Genomic DNA, 27,243 nt, shown 5'->3' with positions numbered 1-27,243 from the left:
TGTAGTTTAAGGAAGAAGAAATTATTTCAATCATTATCACATTATTATTGTGAAAGAATTATGTGCTATAATTCACTACCTAGGACAGGTGATATATCCAACTATAGAACAGCGTCACTTGAACCGGAAATAACAGAATGGATCACTAGAAGAAATTTTTAAAATACTGTACACTGCTTCCTCAATTGCACAGCATATGTAAACAAACAGCTAACTCAACAGAGTTTTAAATATTACTTTAAAGAGGTTATTCTTTTTACCTTTTGCATAACTCCCTAGGTTGATTCTTTCACATTCTCATAATGCATGTATCACAGCTATTGGTGGCTCATTAGGGATATATGCCAGCTCAATGGCTAGCCTTCTCTAACCTGACACCCTACAGATGTTTTGGGATGCTAACCCCCAAGAATCCCAGTCAGAAAGTCCCAACACATCTGCAAGATTCAGGCTAAAAACGCTATGCCAGAATTGATAGTGGAGCTCTGCCAATAAATAAATAAATGGAAGCCTAATAGCAATGACGATAAACCTGATTCCTTGCCCAATAAGTGCTAATACTTGGAAAGCTAGGTAGCAGACCATATTGTTCAGTGGACTTTATTTCCTATTATCGAACATTGTACTGTATATTGCTGTATAAAGAAATGACTTTACACTGCAGTGGTGGGCAGCCTTTAACTTCAGGGCCTCACATAGCTTTTTTTTTTTTTTTGGTACATGATTGCTACAAACCCACAGCAGAGTTTCAGGTAAGAAACATATGTAAACTGTTGTGGGAGGCCTAAATTAAGGACAACACAATGGAAAACATTTTTAAAAGAAAATGAAGGGAAATCCCAAAATGTCACTCCCTAAACCCAGATCTGGCCCCTGTGTATGTTGTGGCTTTCAAAGCCCACCTCTCCAATGTTAAGAGTGGCCTTTGACTCGCTAAAGGTTGTCCTCCCTGATACAGTGATAGACCCAAAAGTTGATCTAACATACCATTATGTAAAAAAAAAAATAAAAATGGATTATTCTGGTGTCTCTTGTTCAGTTTGTAAATGTAGCCCTCTTGTTATTCTGAATGCTTGATTAGCATTTATCCAGATATTATTATGATGGCATAAAAGTAAATACACTATGTTGAATTGAATTCATCTTGAAATTTTGTCTTTCCTATTCCATGGCTATGCAGGTTAGTAATTTTATATTTTATACATAACATTTTAGGTTATGAATTAAAACGTTATATAATTTGTTGCTTCTACTTTAGGGGCTAATATAGCATATATACAGGATTGTAAAAACAGGTATCCAGAGCAGGATTGTAAAAACAGGTATCCAGAGCACATTCTTAAACACAGGAAGTATTCAAGTGAGTATCAAAAGAGCCATCATGGTTTTTAGAGAAAATGGGAACATTCATATTACTAGCTTCAATGTAATGCATTTATCTTGATATAAATACAATCTTTTAAAAAAATGAAAATAAGGGTACATCTGTTTCCATACTCTAGAAAAGTTGCTTATTTTAGCAGGAAAATGCTTCATTTGCTTACTTATTCTTGAGTTAGCAGCATCAACTATGCAGAAATGAGCATTTTGCTGTTCAATTATTGCTGTTTGATAGCTAATGGAAATATTTCCAATTTTTCCTGTAGAGTGCGACCTCTAGTTTAATAATGCTGTATTCTAAGTTCCATACAGCATCTCAATTTATGAATATCTTAACAGAAAATATATTCTGAACTATTAACTGATCCTGTATATACTTTTTCAATACAGAAGATAAGAGGGTAAATGACATAATATCCATGATCAGTCCTGGTGACTAAAGTGGAATGCTAAAGTATGCTTTATAAATTATACAAAGAATACACTTTTTATCATATGTATAAGCTGTAAAGTTCAATGAGATATGGTTTTAAAATAGGTATACTTCCTAAGAATGATTCTTTGTAATTCCAATGATGCTGTGGATCCTGCCTTCTTGTTCCTGTGTGCAAGGAATATTTTATCCTAAAGGTGCTTTTTTCCAAGAGGCAACTTTTCTTTGCCTCTTGTTAAAAGCACCTTTGGGAAAACCGGGATGACTGAGAATCTCCATAGACATTAAGGAATATTTTAATAGTAACTTTAAAAAAAACGTAGTACTAAACAATGTTTCTTTTTCTGTGATTTTAACAGCAGAACATCTATGGTAATTTATGAAAAATGCACATTCGAATACACTTTTCTTAACAAAAGCCACAATAGATGCCTTTGCATTTGTTTACAAGTTTGCAAGTATTTCAAAATAGGTTCCATTCCCAGGAAGCATGTAGAAGTGAACCTTAAGATTGTGCTTTGGTAGAAACGGCTATTTTTTGCATTAAAAGGTATAAATGCTGGCACTCTGCCAGAATTTGGCTTTTGTCACACTAGGAATAGGGATACCAGGAGTCCTATTTGTCAATTTGTTTTCAAGCTAGGGCCCATTTATTATCATTACCATAGGTCAGGACATTGTCATTGAAGGCAAACAGGAAAATCCAAAGGGTGATTTGAATTGTTTTTATGAATCCATTTAGGAGTTCTTTCACACAGTCAGCTCAAATGAAATTGAATAATTCAGTAGTTTAAGAGAATAACGTTGATCTAGTCTGGGTTTATGTCCAAAGCAGAAAGGAGCAAGAATGGTAATACATTTTGACTTATTTAAAATAGGTCTGTTTCATCTGAGGTCATTGAAATAGTTTGAATGAATTGAGACCCTATTTAAAATTATACAAGGTTATTTCATATCTCATGAAATCTGGAATGATTGTGATTGTATGAAAAAAGGCATTAGTAGTAAATTAAAAAGAAACCCTTCTTAGACACCATTTTGTGCATGGAAAATCTGAAATCCCATATGAGATAGGAGACATGTTTGAAATGGCCAATGACTAAAACAGCTACTTCCACATCATATTTCTTTGCTGTAGAAAAGTTTTTTCTAACACACACACACACACACACACACATCACACCTATCAAAGCTCTAATAAAAATGTGCAATGTGCAGTTATTTACAACTACTGGATTAAAGTTGGGCCTTAGAAGCAGTTTAGGAAATAAACCTAATAATCAGTGTATCCTGCTTGCCATCTATCCAGATATGTTGGCATATGTCTTGATCTTTGATAAATTATTCTCATGGAAAAGCACATACTAAAAACATCTTGGCAAATTATAGAATAATAGCTGAGATAATAAGGGAGATGGAGAGTAGCATGAAAGTCAATTGAGCGGGGCAATTTGCATTACATTTTATAACTGAAATCAATGCACAGCTGAGTTCAAAAAGATCTGTGGCTGTGTGTTGCCCCCCCGCAACTATCAGATGAATTAGGACTTTGGAAACTCTCAGAGTTCTGTGCTTATTTTGGAACCTTCCAAAGATCTGCAGAACTTCCACAATCCTTGATCCTTGCCAAGCTTTGTGGGGTTAACAGGAGCCGTAACTCAAAACAAAGGAGAGTATCCGTTCTCTAGGGTGGTTTGGAAGACTGCTTTCACACATAGATTTAGTCTGAATGCTTAAAATTGAAAAAAGGAATTTGGACAGCCAACTCAAAATAATTTTTAAAATGTTTTCTAAAATATCACTGATGTGAGAGAGCGATGCATACATTGAAACTCTATAACTATGCCATCTGCCTATTATCCTCTAGGAGCCATGCTTAATTCTTGCATCCAGGAGGGTTATTGCAAACATTATTGAGGAGTCGACAATGAGACTTTCACATTCCATTCTTACATGGTATAAAATCTTCTCTTTGCCATTCTAGACAATGGAAGCATACTTAAAAGAATGGCTTTTGAAACAATCCAAAGTCTTAATTTCACTTAGGCTAACTAACCTCTCAATCCTTTAATATTTTCAGAGAAGATCACTATTCAATACCTCCAGCAATAAATGATAGAACAATTAGAACAGCAATGAAATGCAAATATACCCAATGAAATCCAAATTCTTGGGGGGAAAAAAAGATAGAAATGTTGTACAGAACAGTAAGAATATGATGTTGCCTCTGGACTGTTTTTATCCTCTCATGTAACATTTTAAGGAGGCTCCATGGAATTCTTTCTAAACTAATAGATGTAATTACAAAAATAAGTATTTACTATTCCACTTAATTACAATCTTCCTGAGCTTGGTCAGCTGTGCGAAAAAGCCTGTTTAATACAGGAACCACATGATAATGTATTACATAAATTTCCCCCTTTCCCTCATGCTGCTATATAAAAGGCATCTTTTTACTTCCCTTCTTGAAAATATAACATTTGTGGCACTACAAGTTGTCAGTACAAAAAAAGACGTGTGAACCATGAGAGTGAAAAGTGGGAATTGATAGGTTTGTCTTCTATTCAAAGATACTGCTTCATAAGTTATCACAAATGTACTGATGTAAACAACAACAGAATCATAATTAAAACACCCACTTTAGATGCATGTTATTTTGCTTCTTTTTTAAAAAAATCTATTTCTATTTCGAAAGGCAGATTTCTCAAACTATTTACCCATTTATGCACGATGTCATAAAGCTTTTTTTAAAAAATAATGTCTTTAAAATCTTCCCTCCCACCCATCCCACCCCCTATTAAGTGCAAATGCCAACTGGGTCAAGAGGCAGAATCTCGGTGGCTGGCACGGAGATTAAAGAGGGCTAATTCGACTGGTGGTAAAAGCCAGCTTTTTGCTGACACATCATAATCTGAGGTTACTTCATTCTGCTCAAGAGAAGGACCAAAGAGCAGATGTCATCTCTAGCAATATTTGCTCTCAAAGCTCCGGAATGCACCTGTTCTAGAGAGTCTTCTCATTGACAAGGTGTCTCCTGTACTTTCTGGTTTGGATGACTTGCTCCTCTGAAATGTACTTCGAAGGCTGGCCGCATTGCGCTGCCTATCAAGTTTGTCACTGATGGAGTAGCTTTTCCGTGTGTGCACGTAGAGTAAGTTGGATTCATCTGCAGAATAACTATTGGCCCGCTCTATTTTAGGAAGCAGAATATTGTTAGACAAGGTCCTAGATGTATTGCTATCTTGAGGTGACAAGGAAACTGCTTTTTTGTCTTTGGCTTCAGTGTCCTCATTGTCAGAACTTGGGTGACTTAGTTCTGCTTCCCTCTCTGGATGGCAGCATCCCAAGTCATCCACCTTATCTCCATGGATCCCAGGAAAACTTGACCTTTCTGCAATGGTTTGAGGAGCACTGACACACCTTGTATCAATGCAGTCGGTAATGCTAGTGTACTCTGCTGTTTTGACCGGCACTCCGAGGCTGCTGAAATAACTCCGGGAAGGAGAGAACATAAAACTTTGAGATTTTACTATAGGTGCCTCTTCTAAAATAAAGGGGCTTGTAGCCAGGTATCGACTACTTTTAGAACGCTCTAAGGTATGATATAGGGGGGGATCCAATTCCCAGGGGTTTTGGCTGTCTGTGATTTGGGAATAATCTGAAGAAAACACCCTCGTTTCCAATGAAGAAGGCTCTTCATACTCAATACTTCTGCCTGATATTCTATCCCCAGAGGTACCACTGACATAAGCACTACTCGAGAGAACGCTGGAAGTTATCTGAGCTTGAAGAGTGGGGTCTCTGGTCCCAAGGATGTTCATTGAACTGTCCAGGGGCTCTATTCCCGACTGAAGCTCATCCATGGCAGACACATAAATATCAATGCAAGAGGAAGGCCTCCGAGAATCTGGAGCAATAGACAAAGTGCTTACAGGCATTAATGAAACTTTTGGTTCTTTTGAGACCGAGTGAGAGCTAGTGGCACGATGAAGGCTCAGAGACCGTTCTTTCAAAATAGTTTCAAATTTCTCAAGCCCACCCTTCTCCTTCATATTCATCGCATAGAAGGAGTGACTTCGCAGTCGAGGTGTTAACGTTGGAGAGGTGGGGGACATTGATTCTTCCCCTGTGGGATCAATACTCTCTTGAAGTTTGTATGTGTTCCCTTCCTGGCTGTTGAAGCTACTTTGCCTCACAATGTAAGCTGTGTCAGTACAGTCAGAAGATGTTCGAGACCGTATCTTACTGGCCTCTCCTTTGTCCACGCCACTAATTTTGTCCAGTGCTGTGGCCATTCGCCCAATCATATCTTCCAGCTGAGCAAGCCGTATATCGACAGTTTGAAGCGAGGCCTTCATGCAATGCTCTCGTTCGTTCACTTCCTCTAATCGCATTGCCATATTCTCTACTCTGCAGGGAGAAAAGAGAGGAGAAAAAATGTTTTTCAGTAACCTTCAGTAAGGCAAGCAGGTTAGCTTGGTTATTTCTAAACCAGTTTACTTAATCAGGAAAATTGATAATAATGTAAATGGTATGCCATTAATATAAGGATATGCATACTAAGAAAATTAATCCTCTTTTTAAAAATAAACAATTAAAAATAGGTTAATGGGTAACTGGAATGATAAATCCATTTACTGCTTGCCCCTCAATGATTTTATCAACACATATTTAAACAAGAATTTGCATTTTGCTCCTGATTAAAGTTGTGAGATGTACCGATGTCCTTTTTTTAAAAAAAAAATAAAAATTTACATATCTTAAAATATAGATTTTTAGAGCTGTTCTATATAAATTATTTATAGATTTAAAATGTGTAAATGTGAGATTTACAGATCTACTGTATGTAATGCAGGCTCACATGCACAAAGACAAAAATACTGATTTCTGGTATAGAAATATTTCCATTTTGTGGGTTTTATGTGGTGAACTCCTTAGTAATGATCAAATCTATAGAAAGTAGTAATTGATTTATCAAACCTCTAAAATTGCACAGCTATACAGATTTTGAAAGCTGCCAGGAAGTTGGAAAAGTGCCTAATTCTTGTCAAATGAATATGATGGCAACAAGTGATCCCTGGAGAAATAAATTTAGAGTGTCATGATATCCTCAACCTTCAGTTATATTACGAGTATATTCCAAAGTAATTATTTTACATACAATTAAATGTATGCTTTATTAACTTTTCTACACTTTTTCTCTAGGTTTACACCAACAATTCTCTTGCCTGGCTCTAAGAAACTAAGAAACTATGAGGGATGTGGTGGCTCAGTGGCTAAGACGCCAAGCTTGTCAATCAGAAGGTCGGCAGTTCAAATCCCTAACGCCGTGTAACAGAGTGAGCTCCCGTTACTTGAACCAACTTAGCTGTTCGAAAGCATGTAAAAAAATGCAAGAAGAAAAATGGGGACCACTTTGGTGGGAAGATAACAGCGCTCTGTGTACCTTCGATGTTTAGTCATGCCGGCCACATGACCACGGAGATGTCTTCGGACAATGCTGGCTCTTCACCTTAGAAACGGAGATGAGCACTGCCCCTAGAGCCAGAAACGACTAGCATGCATGTGCAGGGGAACCTTTACCTTTTTAAGAGACTATGAAATAAGACCTCAATTTGCATTATGGCTTCTATTTATAAAAGCAAACTTCACATAACCCAATGTTCTACCCAAAAAATGACTCTGAGATTCAGGGATGATTTCCAATTTACCAAGAAGAGAAGAAAGAGAAAAAAGTGGGCTATGCGTAGGAAATACTAGAGTTGGATAAGATCAAAGGCCCAATCAGATGCTTGCTTGATGTAGAGCTTGTAGCACTAATGTAACAAATTTTGGCGTTGCAGAGATCTTTTTCCCCCCTGAAGGATTCTGCCATACATAAGGGGAGGAGATTTGGCTATCACTTGCACTGGAATCAGAAACAGCCCTTTCCTCCCATGTATTTCATGCTTGTTCTCACCTCCCCCAATTTGATAATAGGATAAAGAAAGACTTGACACATAGCAACTAAACCTATATTTTTGTATTCTAGTTATTTTTTAGACTTTATATTCTACTGATGATTGAGGTCTCTATTTTATCCAGATTTAACCAAGTAATCTAAACCAAGGATTTTTACTTGGAAATATGCTTAATTTTTGTGTGTGTGGGGTTTCTGTATAAATGCCATTTTTATGACAATTCCAAAATAGTTTTATCATCTTTTGATTACTATTAGTTTGCAGCCAATAAAATATTATGAAACTTTAAAACCACTTTTTGTTTTAAAACAACAAAATGAAAAATTCTACGATTACAATTTTCAAAACATACAATAGTTACAAAGCCAAACAAAATATTGTGCACCTTTCAGAAGTTACACGGATTCTCTCATCATTGGAAGAATTAAATCTATCGTCTTTCTCTCTGAAATATTCTTCTATGCACTGTTCTTCAAAATCATGAACCTTCTTCAGTTCATCATCTGTTATAAAAAGTTCTATAGGACACATACAAGGCAATAATCAGCAGTCAATAACTAATTAGTTGTAAGTATAGAACACAGATAAAGATACAATGTCTGAGAAATTTTTAAAGCAACATTTTCATCAAATTAGAAAACATGGGCAAAAATAGAAATGATTTTGCATAATGACAAAAGACAGAAAACAAAAACAAAACAAAACCTGAAGGCAGGCCAAACTAGGAAAATAAGAAATTTCAAAGTTTGGGCATGAGCCTAAAGAAAATCATCCCTTTTATAATACCTAGAGACCAGTTAGGTGCTCATGCCAAGGAAATATTATTAATTCATTCTATGTCTTGAACATTTTTTGGAAATTATATTTGGACTGAGAATTGCAACCTGTTTTACTCTGACTTTAGCCAACTATGCACATGCTTTATATACATAAAATATGGGCTTCAATCCCAGTCTTCTTCAGTGAAAAACACCACAAAGCTGATAATAGGTGAGTTAGGTCTTGATACATATTTTGTCTATCAAACTATGAAATTAAATATAATCAAAAGTGATGAAATCTTTTGAGGTAAAACTGGAGTGAGGGAATGCTATTTGAGAGATTTGTACAGCAATATTAATTAAAGCTGAAACGACTGTTTTAAGAAATAACTGATGAAAAGGAAATCACAAACGGTGTGAAAAATGATAGCACTGCATACATATAACAACAGAAATGCTAAAATATGGATGCAATTTGCTTATTAAGTAGGTATGCAGTGTAAATGGGTATGTGCGAAAAGAGCTTCTATGCTTCATATTTGATATGTTTTTATTCTCATAGGAAATGCATAGGAAAATGTAGCAAAAGTGAATGCAAAAATAATTTAAGAATTAATTTGTTAAGGATACTTGAAAAAGTGACAGAATCTGATTGAGAGAATATAAGGAAGCAATGAGCAAAATTGGTTTAGGGCAGCGTGGTTTTATATTGGTCAAGAGGTGTACAGAACATTAAGAAAACTGGAAATGTGAGAAGTTTATTGTATATTTGTTCATATACAAAGCTTATGATAAACAGGTCTAATCCAAGCTAAAACAAGTATACATGATGCTCCTTACATTGTTTAAAGTATTTATGGATAAATACATATGGAAAGGTGTGGTTACATTAGAAATATATTGACTGGGGTCATGACTGTTTGTGTACTTTCAATGCAGGTGAATTATATACTGACTAACTTATACTGTTAGTCAAGAATCCAAACAATTTGGCCACATAGAGAGAATGAAAAAATTGCAAAATGATGATATAAAAGAAAAGTATTGAGAAGAAGAAGAAAACTGATGAGACTGGATGGAATTGATGATTCCTCAAAAGGACAAAGGTAAGAATTTTAAATAACAAAAGACAATGTAATAATTTATTAGTGGATGCTGCGACCATACTTTGTAAGAATATAAAGATATGGAAAAGTGTAGTGAACAATAGTGGAAATGAGACTTAATTAAGTATCCTTCTTCCTTTTATCTCTTGCTTTTAATTTCTTCTGCTTCTATGCCTTACTTTTTTTCTATCCTTTGCAGAATGTTGCTTACCTTCAAGCAGCGGTGAAATCCACTTACTTTTGCTACTGGTTCGGGAACGGGAGCGGGCTATGTGCGCGCCTCTTCTGCACATGTGCAGAGCCTTCTGCGCATGCACAGAGGGTCAAAAATGAAACGTAATGATGTCTTGGCGGTGGGCAGAGCCTCCCGCCACTGGCGCTACCGGTTCACATGAGCCAGATAGATCCGGCCAGATTTCACTGCTGCTTCAAAGGTAATTGTATGATGGATGGATGGATGCAGCTTCCTACAGATTTGCTTTCAGCCTTAGATTTCCAAAACTCACTTTGCAGGCTATGATTAAGGAATGGTTCCAAATGTACAGTATCCCAAAGGCTGCTGTACTACAAAACCACACATACCTCCCAGTTGTGTATTCCTCAGCTGAAATTGCTGTTTGCTCATGGGTGGTCCTGTATCTAAGTGATGCCAGTGCCCTCATGAAGCATGATGGCTTTGTCCAAGTAATTCTGCACAAATCCTATAATACTTACTGAGCCCATAGTCTGCTTCATCTGGATCGCTGTCGTGTTTCCGCCATCTACAGCATATGTGCTGAAATATCATGGTCATGTGACTGAAGATGATTAGCGGAGGGGGTAAGACTGGTCTTTCATGGAAGGTCATAATAAGCTGATATCTCTGAAACTTCCATACCTGGTTTGATATAGACTTAACTTCAAAAAATGTGTTGCTGAAATAGGAATAGAAAAAGGAACAGGCTTTTGATAAAACAGCTGAATTTTTTTTGTTTGCATATGCAACATTGGGATCTGTTCTGCACATTGAAAAACAATAAATTTTAGCGTGTATGTACAGTTAGCATCTGCGGTCAATTCCAACACTTTTCGATGGACTATTCATAAGAGTATCTGTTATGTTTACATTGCTATACTGTTTATTTTACTCATGTACAACATTTTTGATTTCTGCATAAAAATAGTTTAAGACTGTGATGGCGAACCTATGGCACGCATGCCAGAGGTGGCACACTGAGCCCTCTCTGCTGGCAAGTGCACCGTCACCCCAAGTCAGATCTCCGTGGCGTTTCTTTTGTGAGTTTCTGTTTCCCTGCAAACAACGAAACAGAAGCCCATGAAAGAAAAAGATCTTACCTCTTGCTGCGCTGCCAGTGTTGGGATGCCCCGCCTCCCACCAGCCAGCTGGTCTTCGAGTCTCTGCTGTGCATGTCTGCGGTCACACACACCTTTTGGTTTGGCCATGCACGCAGGTGGTTTGGGCACTCGGTGTCTAAAAGGTTTGCCATCACTGGTCTAGGAGATAGGAGATAGTCTACTTCTAAAAGAACTATCTATTCACTTGGGTATTTAAATATAACTGCTATAAGAACCAGTTTCCAAGATTTTCCTTTAACACTGGCCATCGTCTTAGGTTATTTCAGTAGCATGGATGCAACACCACCACAACCTCCACTCTTTCCCACTTCACTAAGACAACCAGAGGACCTCAAGTGCAAGTAAAAGCACTGAAATGCTGTTAAATTTGGACTTGGGGCAAAATTGTGAGGTGGCCATCTTGTTTGATGGCATCCAGTAGAAGGCTGTTCCTCACTACTGAGATAGATAACAGGAGAATACAACTCAGTATTTCAACCTAACCTCATGTCTTGGTCAAATAAACCAGGTGTCTTTTGCAGGCTTACTGTATGGAAACTTTTGCCACTACTGGAGGGCCCTGCTTATTTTGTAATTACCAAACTATTTTGGCTGCTAATGCTGGCCTTGCACCTCTGCCTCAAAATTGCTGAACTTTGTATCAGCCTGTAAGTTTTATCTTTAATTAAACAGTGGATAGGGAGGAAGGAGATTTCCTTGATGAATCCATATCTCAGGATATCTTCAATATGTCAACTCCTTCAGGTAGAAAATAGCCTAGGATAGGAAATAGTACAGGAAACACCTCCTGATATTAGTTGATTAGGGCATATATATTGGAAGAAGTGTTCAATAGATGTTCTTTTTTTTAATTCAGTCTGCTCTCCAGTGCTTGATGCATCCAAAATAACTGAAAAGAAAAATGGACTGAGGAGCAAGGATTAATTGCCGCTTTTGAGCACTTTTTGACTTTGATCAAACTTAAAGCTATCTTCAGGTATATATTTTAAAATAACATAAATTGGAAATCTTTCTTTGTTTTCCACAACAGCTTGGAAGATTAAATTTTACCCTAAAATACAGAGTCTTCTTGTTCAAAAGTAAAATATAGTTCCATCTATTTTTTTTTAATCAGTTTATGAATTTAAACCTGATTGAATATGAAACACATCTGAGTTTTCAATTACACTGAATTTACCTGTAACACAATCACAACTTTTACACTATATGTTTATTTATATAACTGGGTATTCTTGTGCTGTAGAACTGGGCAAAGTTTCTTCAGAGTGCACAAATGTAGCCTCTGTTTGCAACTCTTTAAAACAGCTACATCTTTGTCAAGGCATACATAGTGCCTATAAAAAAGTAGTCTGCGGTTAATGTCTATGGAGATTCTCAGTCATCCAGGTCATGGTTGTCTCAAAGGTGCTTTTTCAAGAGGCAACTGGACTTTCTGGTTTTTCTTTGAAAACGTTCTGGTTCTCATCCAAGAAACTTCTTCAGCTGAAGAAGCTTCTTAGATGAAAAATGAAACGTTGTTGAAAAAGCATATTTGGGATAGTCTGTGGTTAATGATGACTTGTTCAGTGGCTAGTTATTCAAAGTTACAAGGGTGCTGAATGAATTGTGTTTGATTGGCCTTCCAGGTTTTGGCCATTGTAGCACCATTGTGATCACCTGTATTTCAAAATTGTAGAAATATCTGGACATATACCCTCTGCAAAAAATATCCATGATTATGTACTCTAAACCTCTGTCATGGAATACTTACATTTTTTACCATTGCAAATAATTTCTGTTGGTAAATGCTTTAAATCAGTCTGGTGACAAATACTAAAAAGTTTGGCATGGCTGCTGTGGATGGAGGAGAAATATATAATATTTTATCAACTCACTTAAAAACTGCAATCAGTAAGTTCACCAGAAGGATGTTTGCAACCAAAAGATAGCAAGCCATTATGGCAGGAACGATCCATGCTCCTGTTTTGCAGGGAGGAAGCTGAATTATTTTACCATCTTCTCTAGTTTCGTTTTGACCGCATGGAGCTGAGGAGGTGAAAGAAAATAAATTTTAAGAAGAAATGATTGCAGAACATACTGTATTTCAAAACCTTAGAAATTTCTGGACATCCTCCCTCTGCAAAAGATACCCATGATCAATGTACTCTAAACTCTGTCATGGAATACTTACATTGTTTGCTATTGCAAATAATTTATGTTGGTAGATACTTTAAAACCAATCTTGTGACAAATATTAAAAAGTTTGGCATTTCTGCCAATTTCTAGGTACTTACTATGTGCTTCGAAATTTAACTCTCTTAAATGTGCTAAGAACTGATAAAAACATCTGTGTGAAATGTTATTTATATATCCGTTTGCTTTTTGGTAACTAGGATATATCAGTAGTATCAAACGATTTAAAAAAGGAACATTTGATGAATATAGTATATCTGACTAATATATGTAGAATCACAATAGGATTTTTGTTGCTGCCTTATTTTAGTCCACTTTAGGATATTTAACAGTATTCTAGAATCAAATGTGGACAGGCAGGTAAAATTTATAGGCAACAGAGCAGACATTTTACTTTCTTTTATGTCACCAGTGTTTGAAAAGAACAGAGGACAAAATGGCATAGTTTTCTAATGCTGATATAGTTTAGAAAATATGCCTTCTTATTAATTAACTGAAGTTTTAATTTGGGATGACTTTGGCTATTTTTGTTCACCCAAACAGCAACTACATTTCCTCACCAATACCGTAGATCAGTTTGCTACTTTTAGGAAGTGTCACTGGTGCAAGGAATGCTATTCCTCTCCTACCCCTGATTATTTTCTCACACATTCCCAATATAGCAGCGAATAAGGAGAAATTTATACAACAAGAAAACATCCAGTAAATTAATCTGTTCAAGAAGTGAAAGAATGTTTAGCAGGTGCAAGCTCATTTCATATTACAGAATGCATGAGAAAAATGTTGGCTCACAAAATAACCACCCCTCAAAATTAATAAAGATATTGAAGCTCAGATTGCTTTTGATCCTAGATGGGCAAATCTGCCTGGTGCAAATAGAAGAAAGGGAGAAGACAGTTCCATTGGTGAAATTTCTGAGTGAGGCATTGATGAACTAAGACATCTCTGGAGAAGTGGAAATGATGCATTGGCAAAGACCAAAGAATCAGTGATGAACTTGTCTAACAGAATCTCTCCAGGTAAGGAGAGGATGAGAGTTTGCCCACTTATGCACCAGATGGCTATTCCTTTTGAGGAGACCCTGGGAGAGCAGTCAACACACAGGTCTGAGCACTGGGAAGTAAGGACACTAGATCTTTCTACCTTACTTTTGAACATGGGGGTTCAACAACCTTCCTTTCTAAATATGTTTTCAAAGTTAAAGGAGAACTTCTAAGCAAAAAATTTTTTAAAAACTATCTTGTGATGATAGAAGAGAATATTTGTAGCTCAATCTTGAGCTGAACTGAACTGAACAGAGAGCACCAAGGACCCCATAATACCTAATGAGTAAAACTTCATCCACTAAAAGAAGAAAAATTAAACAACAGTTTAAAGAACTTAAAAATATAAAATAAAGGACAAAAAGATAAATAATGTAATTCAAGAAAGTTTTAAATAGATTAAGGGACCAGAAGAATTTGGAATATTGGAACTTTTGCTAAGATTTGTGAAATAACATGATAAATAAAATGATATTTCTTGATAGAACCTAAATTATTTAGTTTACCAGGAAAGAGATGATTATTGAGATTCTATAGAAATTTGACATTAAAGTTCCAAGTTGGGGAAAAAAGAAAGAGAAAAACCTGTTTTTTATTCTTTATTTTTAAGAATCCATATTTTATTATTTGAATGATTTGAAAGAAAAGTAGTGAAGCTCATAAATTGACAGATATACGTATGACACTAGATACATTTCAAAGGTTCTTTGAAGAATTGGGAGAGAAACTTAAACTGATAGTAATAATTACTGCTAATGCATTTCTTGAAAATGATTCTAAAGAGGAAATAAAAAAGGAAAAAGAGTAAAATGGAAGAATTTAGAGACTGACAGAATGAAGAGGTGAAACAAATTCCAGCTGATATAGAAATGTTGGAAAATAGAGGAATTGTGGATTATAAAACAGAATTAAAATGGAAATACAAGTGATGTGAAGAGATGAAAAATCACAAGGACAAAGATTTATTAATGGGTTTACAAAAGTGGATTTCTAAAATTTTTGAGATGGGAGGAAGAAAGTTTAAATGCAGATTCAAGCCCACAACAGCAACTGTATGATATAAAGATTGAGATGGTTAGAGCAAAGCCAACCAATCAACCAAAAAAGGAATAAAAAGTTGGTTGTTTGATCAAGGGTAAAATAAAATATACTGCTGGAACCCTTTATGGACTTTTTACCAGTACTCGGACAGAAAAGGCAATGATTTTTAAATTTGTGAATGAAAAGGAGGGTTATAGTAAGAAGTGGATTATTTTTATAATTTTACAAGAGGTGGGCAAATATTAAATTTGCTTGTATTTGTTACTGAGAGGAGTGAGAATCACTTCTTAAAATATTTTTTTTTCTATTTCCATTTTATTTCTTTATTTTCTTTAACTTTTTGCACTTTGCATTTCTTTTCTTTCTACTTTTCTGTTTTTTTGTCTATATTGCTTTGTATTAATTTTGTTACAATCCTTAATATAAGGTGTTTTTTAAAAAATGAATTGTTCTTCTAGGTGGAAAAAACCCCCTATAGGGGGGTATAAGTGGAAAAAGCAGCAAAGTTCAAATTGCTCCATAGTTTTCATTAGAATATTGAAAATCATCTTTGTATCATGATACTTGTTCATGACATCTGGTTTTGAAAGGTCAGTAAAAGATTATTTTCTTATTTTGTGTCAGATGATTTCTCTTCCCCGCCCACATCATTCACCTTTTTTGTGTCATCTTAATTAAATTGTTTCTATGGATAATAAGTGACCTCTAGAATTGGTATCAGCAAAAGAATGAGGTGAATTGGCTGTGCCAACCTACCGTATATTATCAAGCTAGTTGTTTGATTTGGATCACAGATTAAATTATACCATTATATGGATGGATTATTTCTCTAGAAGGAGCAGGACTTTCAGAAGGGGCTACATTTGGATAGTGTATGGAGCACACATATATTTTAATGAGCAATTTGTTTGAATCTCGGCACTCATAAAATATGATATTTTATTAATGTGTTAAATGAATACCTTAAAACTGAATGGATGTTGAATCATTTTATGAGCAAATGCATGACAAGTTACAACATGCAATCAGTGCCTAATTATGGATAAATTTATTTATAAAACATCTCTCTAAAAATTACATCTGATATTAGTAAATTAATTCTGTCCTCAAAAAGGAATAGAAATATGCACTGTGCAATAAGACTGAATTATTTCCACTATTTAGTTTTAACAAAGGATTTAATTCATCAATATTTGATTTACATGCTGTTAAATTAACACCCTATTTTAGCTTTCCTTTTGAGTTTCAAAGGTTAGTTTCATTATATATTAAATAATTATAAATTAAATAAACCATGAAACGATTGACATGACCTGTCTGGTGTATAATAGAATTTGATTATTATGAAGATTTTATCTTCTATTTCTAAATTACAAAACCTGCAATGTACGTTTATGTTTTTCTTTTGTTAAGATTGATGGTTCAAGCAACAAAGTCATTATTATCATCTGTTCAAAACATTAACAACATTTGAGAATAGTTAGACTTTTTCAAGAAATATTTCTATTAGAATAAAGCAATTCTGAATGCACTGTTAAATTATTTATTTATTTATAAAATGTATTTGTTGCCATCTCGTATCCAAAAACTCTGGGAGGTTTACAACATAGAAAAACATTAAAATCATATGTTGTAAAAAAACATAACACATAAAATCATGGACACAAGATGGCAAAGATGGGAGCTGGACACAAGGGGAGGTGGAGGTGGGATTGAATTTAATTAATCAACCACCTCCAGTATGAAGCTTCCCCATTGGGTCCACAAGCCATATGGCAAATCCAAGTCTTGAGGCTTTTACAAAACATCAGGAATGTGGCAGCCAATCTCACCTCAGAGGGTAAGATGTTCCAGAGGGCAGGAATTAAATAATAATCTTGATTTTGAAATAAATCATGTTTTGTTATTGGGCTGTACTTCTCATTCTAATAATTGAGCCTTTACAGTAAAGAGTCCTTGGTTCTTCCCCTCCCATTAACAAAAATAGACTTTTATATGAGGAAATAAGCAAGGTTTGCATATTTATTTCGATATTTATCTATTTTTGTGTAATTCTTTTGTCCTCTTCCCCATTGTCCTACTTTTTATTCCTAACACGGTTCGTTGAGTCTATAAAGTGACTAACACAGTCTTTAAAAATTGAACTGCTAAATTAAAGATTTAGGCAACTAAATCTAAGTTTCCCCCGCCCTAATCTAACACTGTAACCTTCAGCCTCATTGATCCTTGGAGCAATCCAGTCTCTGAGATCATGAGAAAATCTATGATGTACTATTTTGTGTCTTTAAAATACCCCATAATGGCTAGTGAGGGTTTACAGGAATTTGATCTATTTTGGAAAACTAGGAAAATCCATTAATATGAATATCTTTTAGAATAGGCTTTCCCTTCAGCAGGAGGCATAGTTAGCTTGCAAAATTAATTCCTGTATTGGAATGAAATTTCTAACTTCCTTGGCTAGAAGTGGTAAAACCAGGAATTTGCTCTTCTTAAGGCAATACATAATTTTATTCAAATTGCATATCTTCAGATCACCTTGCGGTAACCAAAGTAACTAAAGGAGAACAACTCAGGGAATTGTAGATAACGCTACCAAATTCAGAAATAATGAGAGAATCTGAAGTATTGTAAGAAAAGTTTGGGATGAATAAAATGTCCTCTCTTCTCTTTTGGGAATGGAAGATTTAAGGTAGGAAATGTCCCTTGATCTCCATTCCACCAAGGCAAAGAAATTATCTAAATGTGCTTCTCTTAAATTTGTAAGGGAGGATTCTGGATGAGAGATGTTTTTATGAACCCATCACTATATTAATGTTACTATGACATATTATAAGCAAATAATAAAGCTACTATTGTTACTCTTGCTAGTGTTAATAAATGAATAAATGCCAAGATAAAAGTCACTAAGGGAAGCCATTCCTAAACACAGTTGAAACAGCTGCTTTCCTTGAAGCTTAAATCGTTTGGGAAGCAACTTGCCCAAAGACTAGAAGACTCATTGATTCTTCCCCAGAGCCATTTAGGGAAAGTATTCTTAGAATCCTCCTCCTTTCTTGAAAGAGAACAGTAGTTTTCACATTTCCAAAGTATCCTTTGCCAGGAATTCCTTGTTTGTTTAGATTATGTTAAACATTTGAACATGATTGGCTTAGAGAAGAAGAAAGGAGAGGCAATCTTGATATGAGCAGTTAGCTGGAGAAATAAAATAACCTTATACACAATAATGTTCTAAATTGGAAGTAGCATCAGCTCACCCTTTGGGATTAGTAAAACTCTGTCCAGTGCGGACTGAAGCAACTCTTTTCTTCTGATTTAAGGATAACCCATTGAACTCTGATGTTCAGTGGTGAATACTGTTACTTCAGCTAGCAGGCTGCTTGGTGGCATTTATTCATCTTAGACGTTAATTTTCAGTATATCAAATTCTCATTCGGGTAATTTTTTTGTCATTCTACTTCTCCAAATTTAAGAGTAAATCATACATCATTTATCTTAGAATAGAATAACAGAGTTGGAAGGGACCTTGAAGGTCTTCTAGTCCAACCCCCTGCTTAATTGCTGAATTTTAGTAGAGCAGATACTTAGCAAATATGGATGGGTTTTAGTTTATGTGTCTCTGAATGAGACACAGTTTGGGCTAATAACCAGAAAGCTGGAATTTTAGTCCTCCCTTCAGCATGTAGCCTGCTGGGTGACTTTGGCGGAGTCATTCTTTGTCAGCCCTAAAAAGAAGGCAATGGCAAACCACTTCTGAAAATATTGCCAAGAAAACTAAAGTTGTTATAAATCGAACATGACTCAAAAGCACACTCAATCAATCATTGTTAGATGGAACAGCAAGCAATTGTTAACAATACAGGATAGCAGCCCTTCATGATTTCAGGTAGTTTTCCCATCCTATGCATATCTTAAATGGTCTGGGCAAGATGATAGGGTATCTAAATTGCCTATTATTCCCTGATATGTAACAATTCAAAATACCATTCAAGATTCTCTTCCACACTGCCACTTTGCTTTGTTACTTAAAAACCTTTTAATTATAGACATGAAGGGATCACTAAGCTGTGCTCTCTTCCAAGTCAACAGTGAGAAGTCTAAAAACCAGATTCCATGAGTCTCAAATAGTCATATTCTTCAGACTTTAAGGAATTACCATTTCTATAAGTGAAACTCAAAATTTAACACTACAATCCAGCCACCATACATATTGTTTTTCCCATTCCAAAAGAATTTAAACATTTATTTACTGATACCCCATCACCAGAACCCAATTACAAAAAAACATGCATTGGCCCAGAAATCATTAAATGCTTTGTTTAAAAGAAGTGATGAGGAATATAGAATACATTCATTGAATGGAGAGGCTGCCAGTTGATGAGACATTGACTGTTAATCTGGACAGCCAGATTTCATGCTTCACATACCAGTACAAAAGAATAAAACAAAAAGCCAAACCTATCTTAGAGTCTTACATAATACTTGGTATATTTCTCAAATTCAGTGAAATATTTTATGAAATTAAGATCAAACAAATAGTGAGAGATATGTGGGTTTTTAAAAGGAACCCAGAATTTATAACTAGTAACAAGTAATACCAATGCAAAGGAAAGGAAAGAAAAGCCTGAATCTATGTATGTATATAGCATACACTTTTAAATAAATGGTACTAAACTCTAAGATAGATGGATTGATAATTCAGAAAGATAATAATTTGCATAGTAAGTTGTGGCTGATTTAGCTTAGGCTACTGTGGAGACTAACAGCTGTACTTTTTTTTCAAAAAGTGAGAAAATAGTACCCTGAATAGATAAATAACAGTATATGGGTTAATATCCTCTCTTTCTGTGTGCAAAGATACATATTGTTCCATGACACATCAATAATAAATACCGTAGGTTGAACATAAAATATACAGAAGCAGAAAGATGGACTTACAAGTCCTAGATTAGCAGTTAGCATCTATTCATTTTTTCCCCCAGATTTCAATTTTTTGTGCGTTGGGACATTTTCCGACTTTTACACAACTTGATTGAACAAAATTATCCTTTAAATGCAGTCAGACTATATTAGTTCTTTATGCATTTTGGATTTGTATTCTGTATAGAAATCTAACTTAGAAACAAACATTATCCTCTGGCTATTTTGCCAAGCAATTAGCTAAAATCATAGGGATTTTGAATAGGCTGCTTGCATTACACAAGTGCTGACAAATTCTGCCTTCTCCGTTTGGATGCTGAGGTTAAAACAACGTAGGGATTCATTAATTCTCAATTAATTATCATCAAGTCCTCCAGAGGAGGGTGATACATGGCCTTTCACAATCTGACTTTTGATAGTACAGTATGAAGCACTTCATGCTGAAATAATCACTTCTGCAGCTTCATTAGGAGTTCAGTCATTGGTGTATATTTAAAACAGATGTAGTATATAGTTCTCTATATCAGGTCTAAACATATGCTCCTCTGTTCAAAGAGAACTACAGCATGCTCTGCTCTTGTCATTTCCATTCTCCATTTCCAGGGTTCTAAACTAGAATCAGCACACGGCAAGAAAAAGCATGTTTTCCTCAGCCAAGTTGCTGTGGAACATGTTGCACTATGCCAGTAGATTTTTTTTTCAGTACAACAGCAATAAATGGCCACTTGTAGAGGAACAGACATTTTTGAAAAGAAATTCCACAGTCTGGGATTCTACTTTTCTCCCACTTCTTGGCTTTCCTAAACCCCACATACAGAACAAAAAAGGAAATATGTAGTCAAGCAGAAAGCTAAAGTCATGAAAGACTTTTGTTCATTTGAATTCCGCATTATGAGAACAAAAAGGAAGGATAATTTGCAAGAGGAAAGAAATAATTGCTCTTTCTTTCTCTTTGGAGAATGATATGGATTTCTTTTATCAATAGTATAAAGAAAAGAGTATATATAAAGGTATTTCAGCAAATGCTTCCTTCTGGTGGGCATATAAAATGAAGAAGAGGTTAAATAAAATGCAGCAAAATATTTTTAAAAAAACCCTCTTCAAATCTGAATAATTGGGAAAAACAATCTGCTTCTCTCTTTCTATATTTTATGTAACTGGATTTTGCATTAGCCTGAGCTATATTATAGAAGCACACTCATTCCTGAAAGAAGCATCTGACTTCACAATAGACCAATGGGAACATCTGAAAAAGTTTCTAATGATACTCAGAGTGCATTTGGATCTTTAAATGCCATCCTTGTGCTCTCAAGCAGAAGAGGTGAGCTAACTAGATTCTTCTTACATGCCTGTCTGTGCAAGCTCTTCTTGCTCATTCCTACAGCTCCAAAATTTTATATGAGCATGATCTGGTCTGGAACATTACACAGACAGCCAGGAAATGCATTAAAAAAGAACTATATTTGCAAAGGGCCAGGCAAATGAATTCTTACAACAACATGTGTGGAAACAGATTCCAGGTTTGGAACACAAAAAATGAAGTTTCATATTTGTGTAAGGCTCTCAGGCTTCTCCCAGATAATATGTACGTGACATTCTTGGAACAGTCAGCTTAATATCCCTAAATCACAATTAGGGAAACTGAGAATGAGAGACTGGCTTTTTAAAGACACCTAGTGGCAAACAATGAATTTGATCCAGGGAATTCACAGGTTGCAGCCTAGTCCCTTAATACGATACCCCATCAATACTAAATAAAGTACAAAGTGGTATACAGTCCTTATTCAATACATAGACAACACTTACAATATATTTTAAAATAACTATTATTTTACTAATATACCAAAACAGGGTGATCGAAACAGGTCAAAAATGTGGCATAAATTAATGTAATGCCACTGTAATTTCAATGCTGGGTAAAAATCTAGAACTGGTACAGTAGCTTCTGGGATTGAATGGTCTTTGAGCAAACAGGGTTTGTACATTCCACCATTAAACTAATGGATGGCAACTGATATAATCTGCATTACAAACTTAATCCAGTTAAGACTCCTCAAATATGGACCTCATTGAGGAGTGCTTGGGACCTCTCGGCATACCAGTGATTCACAGGGAAAGGCAATGATTAATTAAAATGGTAGAACACTGAAGTAGATGTGTACTTTGAGTATGATTTATATGTATTAAAAGTGAAAACAAAAAGGCAGCCAGGGTGGTATAGAAATGTTGATTTCACCTTCTGAGATTAACAGTTTAAATATATCATACTTTCCTGTAATGTTTGAGTCCTCTATCTTGAGCCATTTATTGAGAGTGTTAACAATAATCATGTAAGACATCACCTGATCAAAGTTTGATACCTGACTTTGGTGTATGAGAATCATAAACTTGCTTACGGTCTATCTGGTCTGCAAACACTTCCCCATAGATCATCCAATAGGGCATGTAAAAAATATTTTTTGCCAGTTTCCATGATGGCTCTTCATTGGGGAAGAGAATTGCTTGCCTTGCAACACCAAAACTCATCAGAACCACCAACATAATTATGACAAAATACATCATATCTATCATCTGAAAGAAAAGAAAAAAATTACAGAGACAGAGAGAAAGAAGGCAACTTTATTCTGGAGAATTGATCAACTTGTATATAAAGCATAAATCGTCAAATGATTTAAGCATCCACATATTAACGCGCTATTTCAGCTGCTTGGCTTGTCGTGATAATCTTCTTCAAGTACTTGTGCTGGACCTTTGTCTATTAAATTTTATGTTCTGTTATGTTTAAGTTCTTTTAATCATGCACCATAATAAATCCTAGGCTTTCATTTGGAAATATTACATTTTAAAATGGTATAGAAATTTTCTTTTCATATGTAGACCAAAGGTAGCAATACAGGTTGCAAATTAAATACAAATGCTGTGTATTCTTTGGGACTATTATTGATCGTTTCTGCTTCTGCTTATTTCCAAGTAAGTTAATAAAATCTGATCTGTCTGTCTGTCTATTTGTCTGTCATCTATGTATGCACACACACAAATGTACAGGTAAACATTATGTGACTCTCAGTTTCAGTACAGAGAAAACTAGCCCAATGCATAGCATAACAACTACTTGTTTCTTTGTTCTTGGATTAGACAGACATGCAGTCAAAAATTTCACTCCTATTATTACTGAAGTGTGCCTAACTTTCAACAAATCAAGTAATGCCTTTTAGAACCTTTTTATTGCATCACCTCACCCCATAATATGTTTGAGTGGAAGCTGAGCATACATTTTATTATAAATCATTATCTGTTTTGTGCTGCACATGAATGTGCGAATCAGTCCTAAATTTTACTTTTGAAGTCTCATTATTGGAACAGGTTTACCCTAGCCTGCAAACTTTATATTTCTGTCACTCCCAGTAAAATTCCATGTTTCCACATTTCTGTGAGAATGTGATCTGATATAACTTTCAAGTATTGCTGAGGAACTCATCTCACTCCATCTCAAAAATGCTTTAGTGCTTTCTTTGCAAAGTAAATCAAAGATTAGGTATGCATGACAATAAAATAGATGCATATGGATTGCCCTTTTTTGATATGTATGCAGAAAGGAATGTTTTTTTTCCTGAGCAATGGGTGTGGGACTGTGCAAACATTTGTATTTTGGCCTATGGCCTAGGCTACAATTAGCACTCTCAAATGAGTCAGTTAACTAAGCTGCTTTGGTAGATGTTAGAATAAACCAACATGCCAATGATGTTCAAATGGTGCTTCAGATGTTTTGAAATTGTACTCAAGGTACCTTTTAATATAAGTCCTATCATATATATATATATATTTGGTTACAGTCATTCTACTTCCATTTTCAGGTCTTTGCATTTTGTGACACCCCCTCCCCAGTTTTTTCTCTTCTCTTCTGCTGTTTACAAGTATTGCTTTTTGTTGTTGTTGTTGTTATTATTACATCCCTGACTCTGGTTTCATTGCTAATCTACCACTTTAAATAATCCAGGTTTATATTAAATTAAAGAGCCCAATTTTATATTTATTGTTTTTCCTCACATCTCAACTCCTTACTCTTATCGACCCTACTGAAATGTATTATTCCTGCATAATTCAGTATTAGACATGCAGTGAAGGCTCTGTGATAGAGATTCCAAAATAATGAATAAGGGTGTTAAAATATTTGCTGCCATTTAAAATACTCCATCTCTTAAACAGCAAGGGCAGACTTGAATGATCTTAATTAATTTTTATCCCACTTCCATTTGTGAGTTCCATATCATCTTAGTGAAATGTGAAATCTGTATCACACAGTTTATCAATCTTTCCCAGACTTCCCCTGTAACCTCAGTATAGACTGCGATTACTCCCACTATCCTAGCCTAGATGCAAAATAGATTAGGGTTATTTCTATCCCATTCCCAGATATTCATAGTCTGAGTGATGTTTGAATGTATCTGCATGTGTTTTCTATAAAAATAGTGAGTATAATGCTGCTAACAATTTTAGACTTGCGGTCCAAATTCCTAAGAACTTCCATAGAATTCTGTTTGAATCAATGATCCAAATCACTTTGACAAGGACAAGAAAAAAATGCACAAGCCTTGCCATCGAAATATACCTTTTCTCCAACTGAATACTACACTATAACAAAAGGAAGCTGCGTGGCACAGAGAAGTACAACCTTCTACTGTTTTCGCTTATAACATGCAGAACAAAAAGGAAGGATGGGTAACTTTTTCTTACCATTTTCCCAATCATCATTACATATGGCCCCAAATATTTGTTCACCCCGAAGATGTCTAACAATCGGATATACCAGTAAATAATGTTGACACAATATATGACCCGGCCATCACTCCTGAACGGTTGATCCTGCAGGCGAAGCACCATGCCCACCGAGAATAAGAGGATGGCAATAAGGTCGGTAACATTCCAGTATTCTTGAAGCCACACCTTTACCTTCTGCAGTAGTTTCCCAGGTTCTGACATTAATATCTAGAAATGGAAAAGGAATAGCTTTTGGGTCAAAAATAATATGATGAATGATTTGACAAATATGTCCTGGATTATAATTTCAAAATCTATTCACAGGACTATCTCAAGCATTATGGAATATGGACATAAGAGCCAGCTAAGTAAGGCAATGTGAAATAGCCTCCTTGGTTTTGTAACAGAGTTTTAGAATGCAGAAAGGACTCTTGACTCTCTTGCCCGCACCTCTTGTCATTCCACTTGCATGATCTGTACTTGAGGTCTATTCAAGTACAGATCATTAGTACAGACTCTGATATATACATATACTCTGTATGTGTGTGTGTGTGTCTATGTCTATGTATCCTGGATACCAGTGGTGAAATATAAAATTTGTTACTACCAGTTCTGTGGGCGTGGCTTGGTGGTGGTGGATAATGTGACTGAGTGAGCGTGGCCAACTTTTTTTTTAAAAAAACTTTTAAAAGCATTTTTTTACAGCCTCTTTGGCCAAAGAGCAGGGATGAAATGCTCCCGGTTCGGACAAGATCGCCCGATCCGGTAGCGATGGCGGCAGGTGGTTCAGAGAACCGGTAGCAAAAAAACCTGCCCCCCCACATGCCCAGCTGAGCCGTGCGATCATCAGAGGCTTTTTAAAAACTTTTAAAAGCATTTTTTCTTCGGCCAAAAAAATGCTTTTAAAAGTAAAAAAAAAAGCCTCTGATGATCGCATGGCTCAGCTGGGATCGTCAGAGCCTTTTAAAAGCATTTTTTTCTGCAACCTCTTCGGCTGAAGAGGTTATAAAAAAACGCTTTTAAAAGGCTCTGACGATCCCAGCTGAGTTGCCTGATTTTTTCTTTTTTGTTAGTACAAGGTGAGTGTTATATTTAAAAAGTGTGACTGAAAGATACAAACATTGGTAAGTTCCTCAAATCAGGCATACACTAACATTGTTACACTTTTGTTACAGCTTTTCCCAATCTGGTGTCTTCTGAAAGTGTTGGATGTAATAAATGCCACTCTGAGCCATTTTCCTGAATAAATGTGCATTTCAAATTTTCCCTATTGGGAAACATACAAATTATATGCAGGGGAAAAAACTACTGCTTTACACATAAGCACATTAAAGTTCACCGTTAAATTTTACTTATTGATATACCATCAAACCTAAATGACTTATGGTGGTTTTATAAAAATAGAAACTAAATTAGCAATCAGCAGTCAGTTAAATAAAATCAATTTGTATATACAATTCTGTCACAATAACTATAGGTGCCCATAGATATCAGAAAATTCTTCAAGGTTATAATTTGCTTAAAAGGAAAGAGAAAGTACTATAGACACTGGATTGGACTCTAAGTGTCAGTTCCAAGGGTCTTTTATTCCATTTGAAGTTCTTGCAAACAGAAACAATGTGGCTTTTCCTATTTTCCCTTCCTGGCGTAATTTCCATTATTTTTAAGTATCTCAGTTCTTCACAACACCTTCAGAAAACCAGCCAAAGTCAGAAAAAAACCCACATTTTCTACTGATGATGGTATTCTTATTTTGTTTACAGTAGGATTGATCTTTAGGAAAAAGCACAAGGAATAACTGTCTTTAGGATAGTATTACCTCTCTCATCTTTTCTATTCCCATTGTAAATATGTATGAGATAACTATCCACTCTTGCATGGAAGGCCAACGTTCCATTTTCACCAAAACGATATAATTGAACAGCATCAGGTAACCAACGTAAAACATCTATAAAGAGAAAAACAGAGTTTACCTGCATATATGAGTTAAATGTTTAGCTGATATGTTGCTGAAATAACATTATTTCTAGAAATAAAAAAGTTCTCCTACAAGAAGACTAATTTTTAGTTCAAAAATTCTTTATGAATACAAGACTTTCACTGCATATATGGAATCCGATACTTAGATTTTATGAATTTATTTTAAAAGAGTGTACAATTCCTTGACTGCAAGCGAAGCAAATACATCATTGCCTAGTCTCTTTAAATGAATATAAGAAGCAAATCAGTTCATGCAGAAACATCGTTAATGCAAAAGTTTAACTTTAACAATTTAAACCCAATTCAGTGGATTTTTATAAACTTAGTAAAAGAGCA

The 27,243-nt window shown here is 35.3% G+C and overlaps 1 protein-coding gene across 12 annotated transcripts in view; it reads right to left on the bottom strand.

Annotated features, from left to right (window-relative positions):
• Positions 1-4,111: 4,111 nt before the first annotated feature.
• TRPM3 (transient receptor potential cation channel subfamily M member 3) overlaps positions 4,112-27,243 on the bottom strand; it is a 319,398-nt gene continuing 296,266 nt past the window's right edge. For 6 of the 12 annotated variants that reach the window (XM_087886148.1, XM_034410250.3, XM_087886149.1 and 3 more), the window contains 7 exons: positions 26,747-26,875; positions 24,904-25,155; positions 22,566-22,740; positions 12,871-13,021; positions 10,355-10,554; positions 8,159-8,291; positions 4,112-6,223 (listed from right to left, as the gene is read on the bottom strand). In XM_087886148.1, coding sequence (XP_087742274.1) covers positions 4,777-6,223; positions 8,159-8,291; positions 10,355-10,554; positions 12,871-13,021; positions 22,566-22,740; positions 24,904-25,155; positions 26,747-26,875 — 2,487 coding nt within the window. In that variant the 3' untranslated portion in view covers positions 4,112-4,776. Of the gene's footprint in view, positions 6,224-8,158; positions 8,292-10,354; positions 10,555-12,870; positions 13,022-22,565; positions 22,741-24,903; positions 25,156-26,746; positions 26,876-27,243 lie in introns of those variants that run through there. The other 6 variants (XM_034410255.3, XM_034410254.3, XM_034410257.3 and 3 more) reach the window with 2 other exon arrangements.

The sequence above is a fragment of the Pantherophis guttatus genome, chromosome 2 (assembly GCF_059756535.1).
Source record: "Pantherophis guttatus breed Tessera chromosome 2, ASM5975653v1, whole genome shotgun sequence".
Taxonomy (NCBI): domain Eukaryota; kingdom Metazoa; phylum Chordata; class Lepidosauria; order Squamata; family Colubridae; genus Pantherophis; species Pantherophis guttatus.
Note: the sequence above shows the minus strand (reverse complement) of the source record. Positions and strands in the feature narration are given on the sequence as shown.